Source organism: Scomber scombrus, chromosome 23 (genome assembly GCF_963691925.1).
Source record: "Scomber scombrus chromosome 23, fScoSco1.1, whole genome shotgun sequence".
NCBI lineage: Eukaryota > Metazoa > Chordata > Actinopteri > Scombriformes > Scombridae > Scomber > Scomber scombrus.
Genome location: NC_084992.1, coordinates 11,974,317 through 11,995,843, shown reverse-complemented (window position 1 = coordinate 11,995,843; position 21,527 = coordinate 11,974,317). Strand labels below are relative to the sequence as shown.

Here is a 21,527-nt window from a genome sequence, read left to right as displayed (position 1 = left end):
ACCCCCTTAATTTTATATCAAAAAGAGGACTTCCAAAGCTATTCAACCATCTGCAAGGATGTTCTGAAGAACCATACTGGCAGCTTCATGACTATGGTGATCCTCTGATTTTGCTGCAATCTCTAACAACTATTGGATGGACGACCAGGAAATTTGCTTCAGACCGTTTTATACTCCTCAGGATAAATTGTAATCACCCTAGTGATCTCCTAACTTTCTCTATTGAGAAATTGTGAACATTTTTAAAATAGTGGAAAGGCTCCCGCACTGTTTGTGAATTTCTAAAGTTTCCTAAAATGTGTAAGAACCAAATTGCCAGCAAAAACAAATATCAAGAAATGGCTGCTTTAGATAACATTTGGTGGTGTTAGTGACTTGTTACTTTATATATAATTATTAATTCATAAGAGATTTGCAATGTGTTGTTGCTTGTTCTCACACACTGGTGTTATGAGCTGTCTTTGTCCCCAACTTTGTGTATATCTAGAGCTGTGATTCATTTTAAAAAGTCAAAACGTTTTGCAGGTATTAAGTCATAAATCAAAGACAGTTACCCTTATCTGCTAAACTTCGGCATGTTAGCATTGCCTTTGTGCACATGTTAGCATGCTGAGGTTAGCTTTTATAAATACAATCTCACCAAGCCGTTAAATGTAGACTCCTATCTTGCAGGCAGTTGCTACAGCAAATGAAAGTTATTATGAAGATTAAATTCCTTTCCACGGAATTTCCAAGGGTGGAAATTAACTAGTTGGTTCACTTTAAATGCAGGAAAGAATGAAAAATGTAGAAGATTCAATCAAAATAGAAGCACAGGGCTTTAAAAAGTAAATATGGATGACTTGAAACATGTTGAATTCTACAGCAAAATATATTATTGTTGTTTTGGCACAGAAAGGCCCATCATTATTGTAAAAAGTTGGTTTCAATGCACCTAATTTTAAACTTTTCAAATGAGATTCCAAGCTAGTGTATTAGCATCAGCTATCTGGAACAAAATGACAAACATACAGTATATTACAGTTACCGTCATTGTTATAATTATGTGCAATGAAGTCAACTGTTTTTTAACTTAGTGTTAAAATGTGTCTAAACGAGTTCATGCCTTTGTCTTTTTTAAGCTGCGGTGACCACTTTGGGTAGAAACCACACTTGAATGGAAGGAGACTGCGGTTCGGCTGCCCTGATCTGCTCTGTGCTTCCAGTTCATTCTGGACAGTCCTGTGTGTATTCAGACCAACAGTTGCAAAACGCCCACTGACAAAAATAGACTGCAAAGAGATATAATCATAAAACTAACTGTGCAGCTGAAAGGGACAAACAGACACATTTAAAGGACTTTCAAGCCATTTTATTGTCTTGTACAAAGAATTTCACAAAAATATTAAGAAACTGTCGCAGACACCACTGACGCCATAAAGCATAGGATATCACATGACCAGAACAGTGCCACAGAGAGGAGAAAGGGACAGAGAGGAAAAGAGAAGATAGTAAACACTCTCCGAACTCTCAAGAAGTTTTTACAGAGCTATGTCCACCCTCTTTTTAAAAATCCACTTCACCATTATGAGAAAGCACCGGCAACACAAAAGCTCTCCCTCCGCCGAAGGGCTTCACAGCTCCTCAGGGTGCTGGCAGTTTGGGAAATACTGTCTTGTGATGTTTTTGTGAGAGAATCACTTCTCAAGAGACGCATTGTTCCATTTCTCAATGTGGGGTGACCACATGAATGCACAAGCTAATGCCCGGCCAAAGAGAGACCTTAAAGTCCAGGTCAGTCTCCTGGCGAATGCCACGTTGCCCCACGATTTTAAACTGTACATCGCTCACGTGAAGAAACAAGACTGCAGTGTCACACAGCTTAAAAGGCTGTGATCTGATTGTTATTTCTGCAGCAAATGTAAAACAAGATTTTAATGTTTGATTTTTTATATACATCTTTTTTTTTTTTTTTTTATAGTACAGAAAATCTTTTGGACATTTATCCTCTATTTGCAGGTGATGAAAATATAAAAATATACACGTTTACAAAATAAAGTCAACTGTACATTTTGTCTGTTGGGTGAGTGATGCTTTTTCTATAGTAGGAGCAAGGTTTACATAACAAAAACTACAATTTAGTCTTTGAGAGAAAACGGGACCTAGGTGGATGAAGGATCCCACAACCTTTTTAAAACATTCAACAAGAGAAGAAAAGTCAAGAGGTGAGCGGATAAGCTCACTTCTTTCCTCGTTAGCTGAACCCTGAACAGGAGAGATGAAAACGTCAAGGAGGACACTGTGGTGAAACACATCCATCTTTATGTAAAGGCGCCTTTTTAGTACACATTCACCTTCGTCCTCTCTGATTATTTTACAACTTTTAAATAAATATGCCAAGAACTACAGCTGAAGGGGGAAAAAAACCCAACTATCTCACACTCTAAAACTGAGTGTGCACATCTTGTTTTCCAAGGTATCGAATATGCAGTCGTACAACATGCCTAGTGTGCTGTCATCAAAGTCAGACTTTGATTTATTTGTCAAACAACAAATGGCAGTTGTCTGGATCAATATGCACCTTAAAAGTCCCAGAACAGGCCATTTTAACACCTTACATCAAGTGTATTCATGTTACAAGCACATACAGTCCTGGAAGGTGCACATTTCCTGCATATCAATGTAGAAAGGTCCCAAATGTAGACCGGTCCCGATAAACACCATTCTTCTTTATCTTTGGCCACCTGCTCAGTGAGTCATGTCAGACTCGTTAGACTTTACTGCGACAGACTCCGAGGTCTCTCTCTGCTCCTCTGTCGTCATGTCTTGGTTGCTGTCTTGTGTTTTGGTTTCTTTCTCTTCGACCTCCTCTTCCTCGTCTTCGTCCTCAGGCTGGGTTTCGTCCATGGCTGTCTCAGATTGGTTTTTCTTGGCCTTATCTGCACCCTCTTCCTGAGACTTGAGCACACTGCACAGCTCCATCTCGTGGATCTCCACGTCAAACGGGGCGGCGGGAGGCGCAGAGGTGGGAGACTTGCAGCCTGTACAACCCTGAAAACCATAAAGAAACAAATGAGTTCCTGTTGTTTCTACGAGGTGGGTGTATTTATTCATCAACAGAATTTCTGGGGGTGGATGCGGTGTACTCACAGAGATGTTGACGGCTCGGGGCAGACGCCCTGTGCGGATCCAGGGGTGTACTTGGCTGAGCTCTCTCTTCTGGTCCTCCGTGAAACGTGGCTGCTGTTTCTGCATATTCCTGAGGGCCTCACGATCCTCACGCAGTACCGTATCCAAGTCCCTGTTAGACAAGCATAGGGAAGGTTCATTATAAACCTGCTGTTATTTTTTGACAGAATATGCCTGAGTGGCAGCTGGTGTCTGCTGGATGGCAGGTATGAACATGGTGGGACTGGTTCAAGGTTCTTTATTTAGGTCTATTTTTTTCCTTTTGTATAAATTCTCATGAGATTCATGTCACTCATATTTTTTAAACTGAAGCTTTTTGACACCCAACTTCTGTTTAATTAGTGGATGAGCAGAAATTGAGAATCTACAATTAAAAGATGGCAACAAAACTAACAATATATTAAGAGAATAAGGTTAAGCTCAGATCAAATTTAGTGTTTTGTTTTCTTCTAAATTCTGGTATTTATTTTATTTTGATAAGTTTTTAATTGGAAAAGTACTGTGCAACACTTGCCATGTGTATCCAAGGGTTAAACATTAAACTTTACCTCTAAACACAAAACACAAATGAAAAAAACCCATCTCTGTCTACTAAGATTTAGTGTGACTGTTCATTAACAGTAAGTCTGCTCCTGTGTTGTGTGGTAACATTTTGCCCAGTGTCTTACCTGACAGGCAGCTGATACGTCATCATGACTTTGTCGTCAGTGTTGGCCATCAGCAGCCAGATGGGATCCTGCAGGACGCACTTGATAAACTGCTCCTCGCCTCCGTCTCCACCCGGGCTGCTGCTGCCCCCTGCTGGCTGTTTGCGGGTGTGGTCGTTCTCCAAGGAGTCGATACTACCAAAGTATTTGCTGGTGTGGCTGCCCTGGCTGCTGCCTGAGTGGACAAAAAAAGGTAAAGGGAACTTTTAATAATGAGGAGGTTTTTGTGTAATTTTATTTTGCCGGGTAATGTATGTGCCAAAATGTGATTTCTGTCTCACATTTACCTAGATTTTCTGTATTTAATGCAATGCTTAAGTGAAGTAAATTAAGGTCTGATTTGTCTGTATTCATAACAAATAAACAGATTTGTATTTTGACACTTATTAGCCTGACTTTAGATGGCCCAAAGTACATGGATGGACTGAAAGTTGTTAGTGTACTGACTGGTGCCGCTGGTGCCAGAAGAACTGCAGCCGTTGGAGCCGGAGCCGGAGCCAGAACCCGAGGACCTCGTGCCTGAGGATCCTGACCCAGAAGCGGCGGAGCCAGTGCCTGAGCGGGAGTCTTCCTGCAGTAACAGATCCAGCAGGTCACTGGATGTGGACATGGCATCCTGGTTGGAATCGTTAGTTTCACCCTAATAGAGAAAAGAGATACAGAATGCAAAAAATGTTAAAAGCTGTAAAATGTTGATTATTTTAACAGAAGAACAGAGTCCAGTTTTGGTCTCGAGCATCTCACATTCACGTGGATTAATCCAAGGTGTATCAACTAAAATTTAGTTAGTAGTATAATTTCTCAAGCTCACTTGGTCATAAAACAAGTGGTGATAAACTATTAGGGATAAATTAGACTGAAAACTACATGTAATGTCACGGCATATATTAAGTTGTTGGAGTGTTTGTTGATAAAAGGCGTGAACCTTCCTTGGAAGGAAGCAGGCCATCTGGTTTAAAATTGTATTTCTTCCTTGAGCATTTGTAATCATGTATCGTGGATCTGAAAACATTACACCCTATCCTGAACATTTGTGAACTTACATTCTCGTTCTCCTTGGAAGTGTCATCAGAGCTCCTCTGGTTAGGTGAGCTCTGTCCCCCAGCTGCACCTCCCTGCACAGAAGGTGTAGCTTGCTGTGAAGTAGCATGGGCCGTGGCGACCTCCAACCGGTTGCTAGGAGACTCCTCAAGCTGCAACAAGTTGAGAGGGGAGGAGCATCGGGACTGGAAGAGGGGGGACTCTGCCCCCTCGCGGTCAGCAGGTGTCTGACTGTAGTACTGGGGGGTGCTGCTACGAGACGGGGCACCTGTTACTGGTGGAATGGGCATCGGGTTGGAAATAGCTGTGGGGACAACCGCTGGGGTGGCGCCAGGGTAAGTAAAGTTAGGATTGTAGAAGTGTCCGGGGTTGGCGGCCGGCTGAGCAATGGGTGCACCCATCTGGGGGAACATGTAGTTGGGCAGAACGAGGGCCATCATGGGAGGCACCATCTGGGGAGGCACCATCTGGGGAGGCACCATCTGGGGAGGCACCATCTGGGTAGCCGGGAAACGCATTGGATCGGGGACTGGTAATGGCTGTGCGAGTGGTGGGTAGACGGGGTAGATCGGAAGCATACCAGGGGCGAAAGGGGCTGCGGGAATGCTGGCTTGGGAGCACACAGATGGCCAGGAGGAGGAGCTTGTCTGGGGTCCGAGAGCCATGTTGAAGGGCCCGAGAGCTGTGCCGGTTCTGAGGTCTCTAAGGTTCCCATTCAGGCCCATGGAGCTGTGCTGGTCAGATGACTCCTGGTGCTTGAGCCTTTTACCCCCACGGCCACGTCTGCCGGTGCTGCCTCCTGCGGCTGGGTAGTCGCGAGAACAGCGCACTCCTGACAAAAATACGGAGACAATGAAGCTAAGTTACGCTCAACAAAAAAGATTTAAAATTAAACAGCAACAATTTTGCTTCCGTCATATCCATAGTTTCATGACATCAAACTAGATCAGTGAAGGTAATTTATAGCGAACTGCAAAAAAAATTTAGTAATGCAATAATCGCTTAATCAGTTTAACCTAGAAAATGAAATTCTGAGAGCCCAAAGTGACATCTTCAAATTGAGTGTTTTGTCCGACCAACAGTCCAAAACCCAAATATATTGAATTTACAACAATGTCAAGCAGAGAAATACAGAAAACTGACACATTAGAGAGCTGCCGGACGCTGCAAATGATTAATCAACTATCAGAACTGCTGTTGATTTATTTTATATCTATCGACTACTCCTTAAATCAAATATCACAGCAGTAAAGATAAGCATGATTATGTAACTGAGCGCCATGTATTAAGCAGACTGACTTGTCATTAAAGTTGTTATGATTATTAAATATGTTGTACTGGGCTAATGATCAACCACAATATGAAAGCCAATCTACTTTTTATAGTAGATTTATAGACTGGATCCATGCTTTCACACGTGTATATACAGTACTGTGTGTACTAGTAGGTGTTTTGATTGGTGGGAGCAGTGTGCTCATACCTCGTGACAGAGGGTTGGCCGCCTGCGTGTGGCAGCGCACAGTCGAAGACGCCGTCTGATCGAACACGCGCAGCTTGCTGAGGTCCTTAAAGCGGTGGAGGAACGCCTGCTCCTCCTGCTGGGTGTGGGCGGAGAGCACCTCCTTTGTCAGACCCCGCCGGCCTCCGCCTCCTCCACTTCCACTTCTCCAGGTGTCCCTCACTGGGGGCGGGGGAGGAGGAGGAAGAGGAGGGGCGATGGCTGTGTTAGCGGGAGGCGCCATGCCTCTAGCGGCAGGACTTAGAGTAGTAGTGAAAGGAGGAGCAGGCGTGGGAGTGATAGAAACTTCCTCCATGACGATGTCTGTGATAGAGGAAAGGCATGTTGGGGTGTTAGAGAGAATGAATGTTGCAACAGAACAGTACAGGAAAAAAAATTAAGTGTAGAAAAACATGTTAAGGCACAACTGCAAAAGAGATGACAGCCAAAACATTCCTGGAGAAAAACAAGGGCAGAAGTCAGATTACGTGCAATCTGCTGTGTTATCATGGGCCTACAGGTTACTACAAGTTAACTTTTCAAGATTTTAAAAGCAATAAATCCTCTTTTAGGCACTTTTAATAAAAATAAGCCAGAAGAGGTAAAATCAGTAAACGGTAGATAAAGTTTACCAATAATTTTTTTTTTGCCATTACACAAAAAAATATTTAAAACTTTAGCCAATTTAACCATATTGAAAGCCATTAGATTCAACTTATGAATCTAATGCAGTAAAAGTATTCAGATAAAATCAATTCATTATAAGTAAAAGTCCTATATTCATAACTATAAAAGTACAGAGTATTGCAACAAAATGTACTTAAAACTTTAAAAAGGTAAAAGAAGTCATTATCATTACACATTATCCTGTTATACTCTAACATTATCAGATCATTGTTATTGATGGGCTCTTATTAATGAATGAAAATATAAGTGGTACTTCAAGTGGTTGGTCAAGGTAGCGCTTATTTTAACCACTTTGTATACTATTGCGTAGTAACATTTTGTTAGCTGATCATACTTTGTTGTACAATATTTCCCTTTGTGATGTTATAGAGCAGAAAAAAATAATATCAGCATGAAATTGAAATACTCAAGTACAGTACAAGCACCTCAAAATGGTACTTTACTACAGTACTTGAGTTAATGTGCATGTTTACTTTCCGCCATTGAAACGGTGTCTGTGTTGATGATTCCCACCTGACTCAGGAGGTTTCTTGTCTCCCACATGCACAATGGTGCTGCTGAAGCTACACTGGGAAGTGACTGAGGCTACACTCTCTGCCTTGGTGGCCATGGTCAGTGGTGGCAGAGGGGCAGGCTCCCCTACCAGGCTAACTGAACCGCCTGCAGAAGCAAGAAACCCAGCAAAAATTAATTGAGCGTGAACTGTCCAGACACAAGATGAAGCCTGCTTAAAAAAAGAAGCTCCTGTGAAAAAACATAAAGAATGCTGCACAAACAACAAACAGTGAAGTCCAATCCAAACAACAACAAAAGTCATTTTTTTTAAATGTTCTTTTGTGAGCAAGTGCATACAGAAAAACAATTGTGTTGTGAATGAAAGCAGTAATACAGCAGGAACAAGCATATAAAATGTTACATTCATCTGATGAGCGATAATTTCATGTGCAGCGAGTAAACCAATCACAAGACTCCGCTGATAATGCATTTAAATCGGTGTCTTGTTCACAGTTGCCTTGCTATTGCTTTACTTTGCAAACAAGCTCCTTTTCTTTTCAAGAAAACAGCGGCTGTTATGTTCCTGAAAATTATAAGAGACGTACATCTGGCCTTGTCCCCTCTTCTTCTTCTTGTAATGAATTTTATGGCGGTTGGCATCCATAAGCATTACATTACTGCCATCTGCCAGACTGTCTTTTAGACCCATTTATTCCAGCATTGCCATATCATGTATGAAAAGGCGCATGATGGAAATGTTACTGAATGTAGCTGCATGTGTGAATAGTGATAATCACTAACAGTGCCTGAGTGATTGTGACAGTGCCAGTAATTTAACAGTAACTATTTGTGAAGGAAGTTTTAAAGACCTAAATTGTGTGGTTTGTGTATAACTGTGCATACATTTCTAAACCAAACTTAGACAATATAACAGGGACTTATTCTATTATCTACAAGGTTATCTACATAATCAGTTACATAACAACCCAAACTTGTCCGAAGAAGTAATTTAAAAAGTACCTTTGGTGTTTCTGCGTGCTTCTTGCTGTTTGTCATCATCAGACGTGGAGGAAGTCGTGTAGGAGGATGAGCCACATTTCCTTTTAACCGTGTTAGGAATGTTACAGCTCTCCAAGTACCTGGGTGAAGCAAGAATGAGCCGAATGAATAAAAATGGGTACGGATTTCGATTTTGGCTACTCGTATTCACACAATGCTTGAATAGTAAATGTACCTTATGATGCTGTCTAAACAGTTGATCTGCTGGTAGGAGTAGCCAATAGGGTGCTCTTTCTGTACAAATGGGGCGGGGAGCAGGGCTGCAGGGGGCTTGGTCATATCAGCTACCAAACCTCTGATTGGGTCGCTGCTGATGGCTCTGAGGCTGGTCGCTGTGCCTGAACGATGAATAAAGAGACACAGGAGCAGAAAAGAAGACATTAATAACACAACACATAAAACTTACTTTTCCTAGAGATTTTTTTTAACCTCTGTTTTATCTCACCTGTGTTGGTGTTTTTTCTGGGCAGTGGCCGGTTACGGGATTCGATGAAAACCTGTTGCCCGTTGGTCTTGACCATGTGAACATCTTTGCAGATCTGCTGGAACGTCATCTGGAAGAGACCAAGAATCACGCTTGGTTAACTAAAGCACGGCATGACTGACTTTAATCTGTCATTATCTTCATGGTGAATCAACTGTTTACGTGACGTGCAAGATACAATCAGTATGATGTAACATGCCGACAGGGAAAATGACTTGTTGTAACCATTAGAAAATAATCAATTATGTTGTCTTATGGAAAAAGTACATTTCTTATGTTGGTGTTTGCCTCTCAAAAGCCTGTTGAAAAACTAAAATATCAAACTACTGGTCGCTCGGACTCACAGGCTTGTGCAAAGCGATGGCGACAGCAGCCTTATCCATGGCGGGGCCGTTGCTGTCGCTGGAGGAGGTGGCCGAGGCACTGAGGTGCTGCTGGTGCGAGCGGCGAGAGCCTCGGGAGCCGCTGGACCCGAGCGAGCTGTAGCCCTGAGAGCTGCCGCTGTGCACGGGCTGCACTAGGAGCCGGTGGATCTTCTCGCTCAGCTGCACGACGTCCGGAGTTGTGGTGCGACCTTCGCAGCCATGCGGTATCGTGAAAACGTCCTCGTTCAGTGGGCTCCTGGAGACAGAGGGTATGGCAAATAATTTTTAGATATATATTTGTAAGCCTTTTTAAAAAAATTTCAAATAGTCCTGAATGAGTGTTCTGGTAGGTTACATGTTTTTTTTACTCATGAATAAACTTACGTTCTGACTTTGTGGCGCCCTACAATAAATGCCACCTTCCGGCTCCAGGGGTTGACGAAGGAAGACCAGCTGGTGTCGATGGTCAGGTATTCACCATTGCGGGCGCACATTCTCAGCGGCGCGTACTCAAATGGCTGCCCTGCAAACTGAAAGACTGAAGAGAGACGACAACAGACATTATATGAAGGTATTAAAAACAATCCATACGCCGCATTGATTACATTACTGAATGAATCCAAAAAGAGTATAACAAATTGAAGCACATAATAACGAAAAATATAAATAATTGATAGGTAAATGACCCATGTGACAGAGATCAAATGGTAAATAGACTTACTCTTCTCGTGTATAGCCACCATGATGGGTCTGTCCTCAGGGTGGATGTAGAGCAGAGTGGGGGTTCCCACCAAGTCCTGAGGCAGGTAGCCCAACAACGGCACTGCCCTGTACACAAATCATATTAACAATGGGTTTAATGAACAAGTTGAGCTAATATTAACACTCTTGGATTGTACTCAAATGTAGCAAAAATGTTGATATAAACAAACAAAAAAAACATTGATGCAATAAAAAGGCTAAAAAACGTAATTAATTCTATAGTATGTTTGAAAATTAAAACAAATTGAGGCTGCAATTGTTCCGACTGTGGCCAGCAGGCAAAGCAGGTGGTGAACTAACCTCTCATCAACTTCCTGAAAAAGGCAGCTGGGAGTGTGACTGGTGGTGAAAATCCTCTTGTCTGGAGGAATCCGAGGAGCTGTTGGACAGAGGGCACAGATACAACAGATGAAAATCATGTTTTGGGCACAGGATGAGTAGCAAAATGAAATAAGAAGCCATTCTGTATATATGCTAAAGGTTAATTTGATACTTGTTAAATGATACTTAAATTATCAGACAGCCTCTGTAGCTGTAATGCCTGGGTTAGTCTGACAAAAAATTATCATTGCTTCACAGCCATAATAAAAACACTGAAAGCAGCAGTACTTAATCATTTATATTGTAAAAAACCTGATACAGTATGTGTTTATTTTTAAAGCTGATAACATGATTTACATACCCTCGTATCCAGAGTGGACTTTCTCAGCAATGAGCAGACAGCAAGGCTGTGGCTCAGAAGTGTCTGAATCTCTGATGGTGAGCTGGTAGGGTGTGAGGCGAAAGGGGTGGTAGCGCATCTCGCCGCCCTGTGTCCGGTTGGCGCTGATTCGACAGAACATGGACTTCTCCTGAGTGCAGTCAACTGGAGGAGAGGCTGTGGAGGAAAAAGTCAGCAAATTGTTTTAAAGACGTTCGAACAAAGGCTGCACATTTTTCCTGATTGGATTACTGAAGCATGATCCAAGAAAAAAACAAAGAAAACAATCAATATTTTGTGTTAGAAATAATAATAATCTGTCTCGTCTCACCAGATCCGATGCACGATGCCCAGAGTGGGAGGCGGCAAGGTGCTGTGCCGCTGTAGAAAGTGCTGACGTCCTGAGGCGCCAAAAGCTCTGAAAACATGGTCCCCTGGAGACACTCGGGCTTACAGCGCAGTACGGACGAGCCCTGGGGGGATACGTACACAACTTTCCCTGACAAGAAAGACACGGCCATCGAGAATGTGTCCTGGAAAAAACAAAACAAAAGAAGAAGACAAGGTCAGATTAGAGAAATGTAGTGCTTCCACTTATCCAAAACTTGTCAATCAGATCTTTTATTTGGGCGCTGTTGTATTTTGCAGCTCAGTGTTATCAACTTTTGTCACTGAATTGAAGAAGTGTGATAACGTCCATGGCTCACAAGCTGCAATAAGATTGCGCAAAAACTTTCAGATACAAAAAAAAGCCAAGTTGAGTCCATGCAGTCAGTATGTGAAAACCACCACTGCTTTGAAGTAGTTCTTCAGTGATTTATAGTGAACTTACAGTGTTTTTGAGGGTGTATTCTGAGGTGATGTTGTCAAGCTCCTCAATTGTGAAGGCAGACAAGTCCAGACTGCATCCATGACACTCCTCCACACTCCACTGATGATAGTACTCCTTGTTGGCTGGAAAAGGGTCAGGGTGTGGATAGGGGAAGAGAGGAAATTACAGACATGAACAAACATGGATCTGGTACATCCTCAGGCAGGGCTCCATTATTATTATTATTATTATTGTTATTATTATTATTGTTATTATTATAAAAAACTAAAGAGAACACCCCCTCACCTCGGACTTGTCTGACACACTGGAGGGCATATTTAAGTGCATTTAGAGTGCTGGAGTGACCCTTGGATTTGCGCTCAGATGGCAGGCGGAGCTTAAGCTCCTTGATGGCCTTCATCAGCTCTTTCTGGGTCTGGACCCTTGCCGACTGGTCGCTGCTGCAGCCAGAGGTGGAGGGAGGGTCGTGCTCTGAGCTGGTCATGAGCAAGCTGTAGGCCAGGGAGCCGCTGGGCGGTGAAAGACTCTGGGAGTTGGAGCTAGGCAAGGAGAAACGAGAGAATGAGCAATTATTTACAAATATACTGCTGTCCATGCTTCTGTACTTCTGACACGTGTGAGCATGTGCATGACCAGGACAAGAAATAATGTCATTTTCGGCATGTGTAAGCTATTTGAGTGTGTGCCTACCATTTCTATAATGTTATTATGTCAGAGGAATTCAACACAGCTGAATTCAATTTGACTATGTGATCTCTATTATGTAGGATTGTACTTTAACCTTGAGAAAGACATTACAACACAACATCTGATTGGTGCAGAGTAGAAAAGTAACTTCTTGTCGTACCTCTTGTTGCTCTCTGTGGTTTCCAGCATCATGCCAGAGTCTTTGCCATTGGACGAGCTGTGGGAGCTGCGTACAGACTGACGCCCGCGGGAGCTGCCCCCCCTTTCCATACCGCCCTCGCTCTCCCTTTCCCCAGAGTCGTTCCCGCTGGAGAGGCCGTCCATGTCGTCGGAGTTGGGCCCCCTCTGGTCACTGGACATCCCTCCAGATCCTGACCCTCCGCTGGGAGAGGAGCCTCCATCGGCTCTGCTTCCTTGCTCCTGAGTGCTGACATTGGCACTGGGCTGACTGCCGCTGCTGCTGCTTTTTGGGGAGTTTAACCCTTCGAACTGAGCTTCCTGGTCATTGACCTTCTCGCCGGCCCTTGCCACTCGCCCCCGGGCGTTGCTGCTGGCCACTGATTTAGAGTTGTCATAACTCATACTAAGGTAGGATGAGGCTGGCAGCTTGATTAAGTTGTTGGCCAAGCCGAAAAAACAGGAACAACTTTAATCTAAGTGGGACTACTATTTACGAAGCGGTGAATCATGGTTGCTTGCTGTTAGTTGAAAGAACTAAGGAGAGAAATCCATTGCTTTCTCTGAAGCTGTTTAATCAAAAACAATATGAGGTTTTAACCCCCTCTTCGAGGGTTTTTGAAGTGCAGATTTTTAAATGAGATGAATCTCTGCTTATGAAACAGCGTTGGCGTGAGGACTCCAACAGATGGGATGAGAGATCGTGAGGGAGAGTGAGAAAAACCGATCTGGTGTGAGCGAAGAAGATTTCTGGCCTTCTCGCCTCTTCTGCGATGTGCTCCTGTAGGTGCTAAGGCCACCTAAGATGAGAGAGATGGACAGAGAGAAAGAGAGAGAGAGGGAGAAGCATTAATATTGACTGGAGGACTACAAAATGCTTGGCATGGTCTAGCCTGTATTTCCCAAGGGCGACGGCTATGAATAGATAGACAAAAAAAAAAAAAGTCACTCAAGAAAATAAGCGCTTATCATGTTTATCGTATTGACCTCCAAGATTCAAATACGGCCGTGAAATGCTTTCGCTGCCTCTTGGTGAAGGAGGCATGTTTGTCAGTATGCAAGAAGCTATAGAGGTACCAGCTGTTAGCCTTTTACATTAATAATCTGCAAAGAAAGTCACCTCATCTTGATAACAGAATGACAATAATCTCTTGTGCCTATTTGTATGTAGCAAATGCGTATGCATGCATCTCAATATAGAACAGGTGAACATTTGCTGATGCCTGAATTAAATAGGATATTTGTTAGTCGTCATGGCTTAGCCCCATTATACGTAGAGGTTATTCAAAACAAACAGTACACCAGGTGGATGGGGCAAAGCTTTGCGAGCTGTCGCAAACTGGGCTTTGCTTCTGGATAGAATCGCAAAGTATATATCTGGTCACCACCTACGCAAGTAAAAGTCTTGTGGTATTTATACTTCGGGAAAGGGAGACACCCCATAATCCTTTAAACCCTACCGACGCAACCAGAAGATTCAATCCTTTTAATTTTATTCACTTGGATGACCGACAACCCCCCCTTATCCCTGCCTCCCTCAGGTGTGCAGCTTTTCGTTGCAGAATTTGGTCAAGACAGCTTGATCTATGGCAATGACAGCTCAAAAATACATCAGCTCCTCGTCTTGACGCAACATCCCAATACGGATGACTGGGCAGCTTGGGAGCGGCCACTAGCTGGAGAGACAGCTCATTAAACCTGACAGGGGGAGAATAATAAAAGTGGACAGCTGATGGGAAAATGTAACTCATGAACACAACTTTAAACATTTCGCACAAACAATTGCGGGTATTTTATGCTGTCTTCTGTGCAACTAAAGCAGCGCTTCTCTGCAAAACCGTGAAATACTAATCAGCATTATGTTTGGTCAGATGGATGATGCACACTGGCACATGACGAACCGTTTGCCGCTACGGCTGAACTGGGCGTAGAGGGAATGGAACAATTATGAACTGGGAATATACAAGCAGGGCGTGAGTGGGTGTCGAGGCAGGCTGGCATCCATGCATACTTCCACGGGTTTGATGGCAAAGACACAAGGCGGGTGGGTGGAGGTGGTGAGCTGTGCCCAGGCTACTAGAATACCTTACTGTCCATGCTAAGCCTTTTTTTTTTGCTATTCAATCCATTTTCTGTGCTGCTTCTATTCAGCGTCCTTTTGGGCTTATTAGTATTTTTACCTAACATGCATGTCTAGGGACTGTAAATAGAAATCAGAACACCTGGATGATCCCACACAGACACAGGGAGACGATGCAAACTCCACGTAGAGAGGCCTGATTCAGCCGGGTCGACTTTGAACCAAAGATTATGCTGCCGCTGTGCCGCCCACCCTCTCAATTTATTCACAGGAAATGCACTCGGCAAGACCAATCTCTGATTATGCCAGATTGTAACATAACCTTTTATTCTTCACTTCAGTACATTTGTGTCTCACCAAGAAGCGACCCTATACTTCTGTAGCGGACTGGTCTGATCTCAGGTGCCTCAATGTATATTTTGGGGAAGCATGTTAAAAGCATGTTGGTATGAACTGGTGAGGATGTTTTCCTGGTGAAACAGCTTCCTGGCAGGTGAATTAAGGTGGCTGGAAACTCCTGGAAGAGGCACGCAACAAAGAAAGTGAGACAAATAGCAATGACTAAAATAGAAAATAAAATAAAAAAACAGAATAAATTTCTGCTATCAAAGTCCCATTCCTCTTCACAAGAGTAAAAAATATAGATAAATCACACGCTCACTTAAACTTGAGCACCAAAACTATCAATAGATGCATCACCGAATTTAGCAAAGTCAAGTGTTACCACTTGACTTGGCTTGCAGATCTGCTCACTGTGACGGCAACGAGGAACAAGCTGTCTGATATAAACACTGCCTCTATAAAGCTTCAAACTATTCCAAACACAGAAGGAAAAAACTATAATTACAGTGTGCTAATCAATATAAATTGACCGGATCACTGTACTGGAGTACGTGGATGACATGATTCAGGAACTAGGTATGTTATGATCTAATAAAATGCAGGATACACTGTAATTCTATCATTATGTAATGGTCACTAAAAGTGCTTCACATGAGTGTGGTTAAAGTCCATGTAAAGCAATAATAAATGTGTAATTAACCACCCAGTCAAATTTGAATGATTAAAAAAAAAGTCAAGTGTATAAAACTAGGCTTAAAAATCATGAAAAAAAGTATTATTTTCTTTTCTAAGACGCTGGGGGCATACCCACTTCAGGAGCTAAAACCACACCCCATAGTGGTTAAGTATCAAATGCCACTATGCCTTTATAATTATTCATGATATAAAAGTGACCACTCAAATGTTTGACAATATAACTTTAGTCACACTGTGAAGGTGCACAGTTGCACTTGCGGAGAGAACAGGTTGATACCAATTCAGCCACACTGCTCTTAAAATAACCAGACACACAAAAAAAACACTGTCCATTCTAGTTGAAGACTTATCAGCATGAGACAAAAGAAAAACAAGGACATCTGGTTGATGCCACGCACAGACTGAGCCTCATGGTTGCAGTCAATGTAACTGAACGTGACAGACTTTATGTATATTGTAATGGGATGACAGGCCACGTTTTTCTCACTGTGTAAAAAGAGCAAACGGAAAACTGGCTATAAAAAAGGAGGATTTCTTTTCATTGTTAAGAGTATAAGAAAAGTAAAAAAACAAAACAATAAGCTATAATAGACATCATACTCTGGTACGTGAGATCAATAACAGGTACGCAGCTTTCACACACACAAACATATTTTAACTAGAAAGATGCTGCTTACACAGAATGACAGTCACCGAAACCAACTGGTAACTATAAGTCACTTCCCTGCTGCAGTGCTGTAGGCTACCGATGGACGGCTGTCTGTGGGAAGCTGCGTGAACATGTGTCAACTTCTCTTCGGCTCCGGCTGACACAAAACGTCGGTGTTGGTACCGCTCCGCCGTGACAAGACGCTGCGAGCTCTCAATAATCATTTAAGTATATATATTTTTTTAAAGGAGGGGAGTGTAACTTCCTTCGTCGGTGTCAAGCAGCCGTAGTGTGAAGGCACGCTTCTCGACATGTCATTGCGTAGCGTATTAAGGTGTACTTACTGGCACAGCCCCGCTTTGCTTTCCTGTGTACAAACAGGCACGTGTACATGGCTGTGTTTTCCGCAGGCCTCACCGGCTCCTGATTGGCCAGCTCTCTGGACCAATCAGAGCGCACTCCGTACAGTGGCGGGTGCTGAGTGGGGAGCCCGGTCAGCTGGTCTCAGATCAGCCTCGGTGCTCATTGTTAGGAATAAGCGTCGTCACGGACAGATGCGCCAACTGATTCAGGAGCTGTGTACTTTTTTTTTGACGGAGAGCAGCATAATGTACACTGAGACACGCGCTTTGCATGTGTTGCATGAAAAAAAAAAAAAAAAAAGGACACAATGGCCTCACGATTTTTCAGCATGGTATATTAAGTTATTATATACAAAAATCAACATTTATTGTTTTGTTTTTTTTAGGTAAAATACTAAGGCAGTAAAGCACCGTTTTATTAACTTAAAAAATAAGCAATATAATTTAGTCCCACTATTACATTTTCAGTTACAATTACTCTAAAAACTAAGTTTATAAGGTCAAAGTAGAGGACAAAAAAAAAAACAACTTAATCACACTATGGCACAAACCACCACTGACGCAGAGTTCAGTTCTCACTGGGTTCACATCTAGACTGCTGCTTCCCAACCTTTTTTGGCTTGTGGACTCTTAAAATACAGCAGCGTCCACTTCATGTCAAGAAGCATGAGCAGCTAAATGGATGGAACACTTTTCCTCTCTGACTTCTTCCACTTTCACACAGCTTAAGAAAAGATTAACAAATTAATTAAAAAAAATTATAGAGCAGTTGCAGAACTTTTAATAAAAATCCAAGTTGTTGAGAAGTGTATTAAAATAACCCAGTCATTATGAATGCATGTTAAAGTGTGACTGTGAAGCAATATTGCTTTTTATCCAATTTTTCATCATTTTCTAGCAACAGCTTGCTGATTTTTATGCCATTTTTTTTACACATATTTGCCAACTTACCTTGTATGAGTGCATTGAGCTGTCTTAGCCTACTTTAGCTCTGTCACCCATTTGAGGTACTTGTTGTGTCATTATGAAGCAAGGAATCCGAAACAAAAGAACCTTGCATGAGCCAAAACTCTATCCGGAACACAGACTTCTTATGAATGGAGTCAGAGGTTGTTTTTATTTTACTGTTAATGAACTACGTAGACCAGCAGCACGGACTGCATCGACACTCTATCAAAATATGAAGGAGGAAATGTCCCATGCCCATTTTTTTTTTCTGTCTCTATCAACAAATCACGGCTCTCTCCATCCACACCCACTACGCGCAGATTTGCTGACATACCACTGTGTCGTGTTGGCAACATGTGTTGGAGAAGGCGAAACGCCTTTTCTGTGTTTAGTGTGATCACTGTAATAATTACAACACAACACAAACTGTAAACGTCCCCTTACTCTAATTAGTATAGCTAGTGCGGATTTTTAATCATTCTTCCATCAAAATAAACTGCATCTATCTCTTTAACTGATCCTTAAATATTTGTTTACTATTTTGCCTTATCCTCCTGCATATGACCTGTCCTCTTTCAATAGTAAATATATTAAGTTACCTGAAGCCAGGCTTAAAGGCTTACTAATGTTTACCCTATCTGGTTATCACATAAAAGGTCATTATATCAGCCTCAATATGGCCTAAAATGTATTCATATTAACTCAACATTTGCTAACAAGTTTCACATGTGAAAAAAACATTATCTACTATTTCAGAGGAAGCCAACTTTCCTACTCTTAGTGGGAGAATTGTGAAACACACTCAGTAACATCTACTGAACACAGTCACCGTTTAATAATGTTAAACCAGTGAAAAGTAAAATGGAAACAGTTTACACACCTGCGATGACTCATTTTAATCTTCATTAGTAGGAACAAGTACCACCTCAGGCAGTTTTAAAAGCCACCGCTGAGCTATTTTCTGGCAGCCTGTGTTAAGTTGGGTGGCCTTGATTGTTTTATTGTTGCCAGAGAACATGGAGGACACACAAACTATCCTCTTGACTATCTATCTACTCTCTCTGTCCTTCTGCCTTAAGCTCTTTTTAATACCATGTTAATTACTATTTTTTATTCAACCAATAAAAAAAAGTGAGATGGACAGCTCTCCATATCCAATCACATATTCATGAACAGAACATTTAAAATGACTGATTTTTCTTCTTCATTATAGTAATTATTTTCCTTAAAATATTCAATCTTCTTTAATATTATTTTCTAAACAGGCAAAGGACCCCACAATTACTCGATAATTCAGGAAAATAATTGACAGATTTCAGCACCAGTGGCCAGTAGACACAAAAAACAAGACTGTTATAGCCAAAGCAGGAACACTGCGTTACTGCTATTCTGCATCAGTGTCCAGATTTGGTACTGCTGGTGAGTCACTGATTCTCACTTTGAAAGTATCAAACTTTTCTTCTGATGTGTTCACTTTATGGTGCCCACTCACAGTCCTCTCTGGGACTTATTAACAGGTCACACATTAGGTGCAGGAAGGTTACTTTACGCGTTCTTTTTTAAATCTTCTATTTGCAACTTGGTACATGCCTATTAACATTTTTGGACGTTTATGAGCCACTAAGCTGCTCACGCAGGTACGCACTAGGGGATGAGCTCCACAAAAATAAGCTCCCGAATCAGCATCTACAGTCTATTACCAATGGCCTGGTAAACAAAACCGATTGTGGGACATCTATCACAGTGGACGACGGGTAAATGAGTAAATGTTCAGATGCCACTCTGTAGGACTGGATGTGTTCATAAGCTGAATATGCACACACACACATTTTAGGTTTTCTACGCAGGTCTTACTATATATCAGTAATGAGGGTTTTTTTTGTGTAATATCTGAGTGCAGCCTTTTTAGGTGATGTGCATGTATTGCAGAAAACACAGCAGCACAATGCATAGGCATGAGAGGTTTGCAACAACTACTGTCAATCACAGGACATCATTTGATTGGATAGAAGCATAAATATATTTACAAGTAGCACCACACCTGTGCCTTATCCACAATGATACTATGACTCACAGGGAAATACTAAATATGAAAGTCCATCCACAAAAAGAAAACAATGCTTTAATGATGCTGTTCCTCTACTTAGAAAAACCTGCATTCAACAAGTACAATATTTGCATATTAGACTTGAAGTTCTTTTCACTCAGATGTACAATTTACACTGGTGTAAAAGCAAATTAACTAGAATTAAAGTAGAATTACTGCAAAACATCAGCAGTGAGGGGAAGGCTGGTCAGATTTTGCAAAATTGCTACTGATATTATATTAACCCTTTATTGGCCCATGCAGTAATAGATTTTTCCTCTCTCTGAGGAGCCAATCAATACATGTCATACCAACATAAAAAAAACCCCGCAATGACTCTCAAGATGACGGTTTCACATCTGATAACAGCAAAGGGTCGTTGCAATTTGTAAAAATCGACTATGGTCAACGTCACAACGTTGGTTAACAAATACTGTACAGTACAGACCTATCACAGTGGGGTATTTTGCAACCCCACCACCCCATACACACACACGCGCGCGCACACGCTCATACACACACAAACACATAGACAAATGACTGGATCACTAAATATGCGAAAAATAGGTCTTGAAATTTGGATGGATGCCAATCAGAGGTTTCAGGGATCTTGAATCTCTCTCTATCTGTGGTCGAGTCTGTGGTCTTCTTTTTACTCATAAAAAGGTTAAATTAGAAACTCCATGTTTCAAACTTAAACTGTCAGCATTTCGAATTTCGTAAAGTTAACATTTAAGTATACATTTAGCCTACAAAACACGGCAGTTACATCAATGGATATCTGTTTTATGTTTTGTACACTGGTGTACTGACACGGTAACCTAGCATGCTAGCTATACGGTAACGGTCAAAAGCACGACTAACTATTCAACACAAACCCCCAACTTACCTTAGATGAGCTTGAAAGACGATATCAGTAGTTTTGATAGTTCACGATGAGGCACTGAGAAGTGTGCAGACTAGTATAAATCCTGGTACTTCTGAGTGCAGATCCTCAGCAGCTATTCTCTCCTGACAAATTTGCTCGCCCCCAACAGTAGTTTACACGCAGGGACACACGTGCATGTGCATGGACTGGCAAGTAATATTGAATACACGGCTCTGATTGTACAGCGGTAGACACTGGTCACGCCCCGGCCCCGCCTTGAACGGTTCTGATTGGCTGAGAGGGGCGGGGCCAGCTGCACGGGTTCTGAGCTGTCACGTTGCTGAGTGTCTGGTCCTGAGTTCAGTTCTAAACACACTGGAACATGAGAGGGCGTTGACGGCGCGCACACTCCATGTACCATGGTTTGGTTGACCGTAATACCTGTAATAGCATCGCAATGATCTCTGTTGTTATTGTAGTGGAGTAATACGACTCTATTTACTAAGAGGCCAAATTCTACCATCCAAATATAGATTCAGTAACTGTAATAATAATAATAAGCTTTATTTGTATATCATTTCACTACAATCTCACTCCCAAATCCCTCCGTGACTGTACAGACCAAATCTCTCCTCAAGACTTACCTTTTCAAGGTGATCTGCGTTTAATGTTTGATGTTTTTCTTTTGTTTTGTTTTTCTATTTGGTTTCATTTTCTCTGCATTTCTTTTATTGATTGTTTTTTTATTTTCTTTATTCTGGTTTTATTGTTTTTAATTGTCTTTGATTTTTTAAAGCATCTTTAAGTATTGTTAAAGGCACTCTATAAATAAAA

At 41.9% G+C, this 21,527-nt stretch overlaps 2 protein-coding genes across 3 annotated transcripts in view; both read right to left on the bottom strand.

Moving 5' to 3' along the window:
• acap1 (ArfGAP with coiled-coil, ankyrin repeat and PH domains 1) overlaps positions 1 to 21,527 on the bottom strand; it is a 479,281-nt gene that overhangs the window by 306,749 nt on the left and 151,005 nt on the right. The window lies entirely within an intron of this gene.
• Positions 1,337 to 20,867, bottom strand: per1b (period circadian clock 1b). Of its 2 annotated transcripts, XM_062445438.1 has the most exons (20): positions 20,715 to 20,867; positions 12,646 to 13,462; positions 12,084 to 12,337; positions 11,799 to 11,920; positions 11,298 to 11,499; positions 10,949 to 11,143; positions 10,567 to 10,645; positions 10,226 to 10,332; positions 9,889 to 10,042; positions 9,484 to 9,760; positions 9,101 to 9,209; positions 8,831 to 8,993; positions 8,617 to 8,735; positions 7,615 to 7,761; positions 6,397 to 6,738; positions 4,919 to 5,748; positions 4,323 to 4,515; positions 3,837 to 4,050; positions 3,130 to 3,280; positions 1,337 to 3,030 (listed from the first exon to the last, which is right to left on the bottom strand). In XM_062445438.1, the coding sequence occupies exons 2-20, from the start codon at positions 13,065 to 13,067 to the stop codon at positions 2,728 to 2,730; spliced, it is 4,383 nt and encodes a 1,460-aa protein (XP_062301422.1). In that variant the 5' UTR covers positions 13,068 to 13,462; positions 20,715 to 20,867; the 3' UTR covers positions 1,337 to 2,727. The 2 variants fall into 2 exon arrangements, with proteins under 2 accessions (XP_062301422.1, XP_062301423.1); XM_062445439.1 differs by lacking the exon at positions 7,615 to 7,761.

What these genes read in the sequence shown, in the direction of transcription:
- per1b (XM_062445438.1), bottom strand. Translation starts at nt 13,067, where the DNA reads ATGAGTTATGACAACTCTAAATCAGTGGCCAGCAGCAACGCCCGGGGG. An exon ending in GGGCGCCACAAAGTCAGAAC is followed by an intron (nt 9,761 to 9,888) that starts GTAAGTTTATTC and finishes CTCTGTCTCCAG; the next exon opens with GAGCCCACTGAACGAGGACG. An exon ending in GGCCAACCCTCTGTCACGAG is followed by an intron (nt 5,749 to 6,396) that starts GTATGAGCACAC and finishes TATTTTTGTCAG; the next exon opens with GAGTGCGCTGTTCTCGCGAC.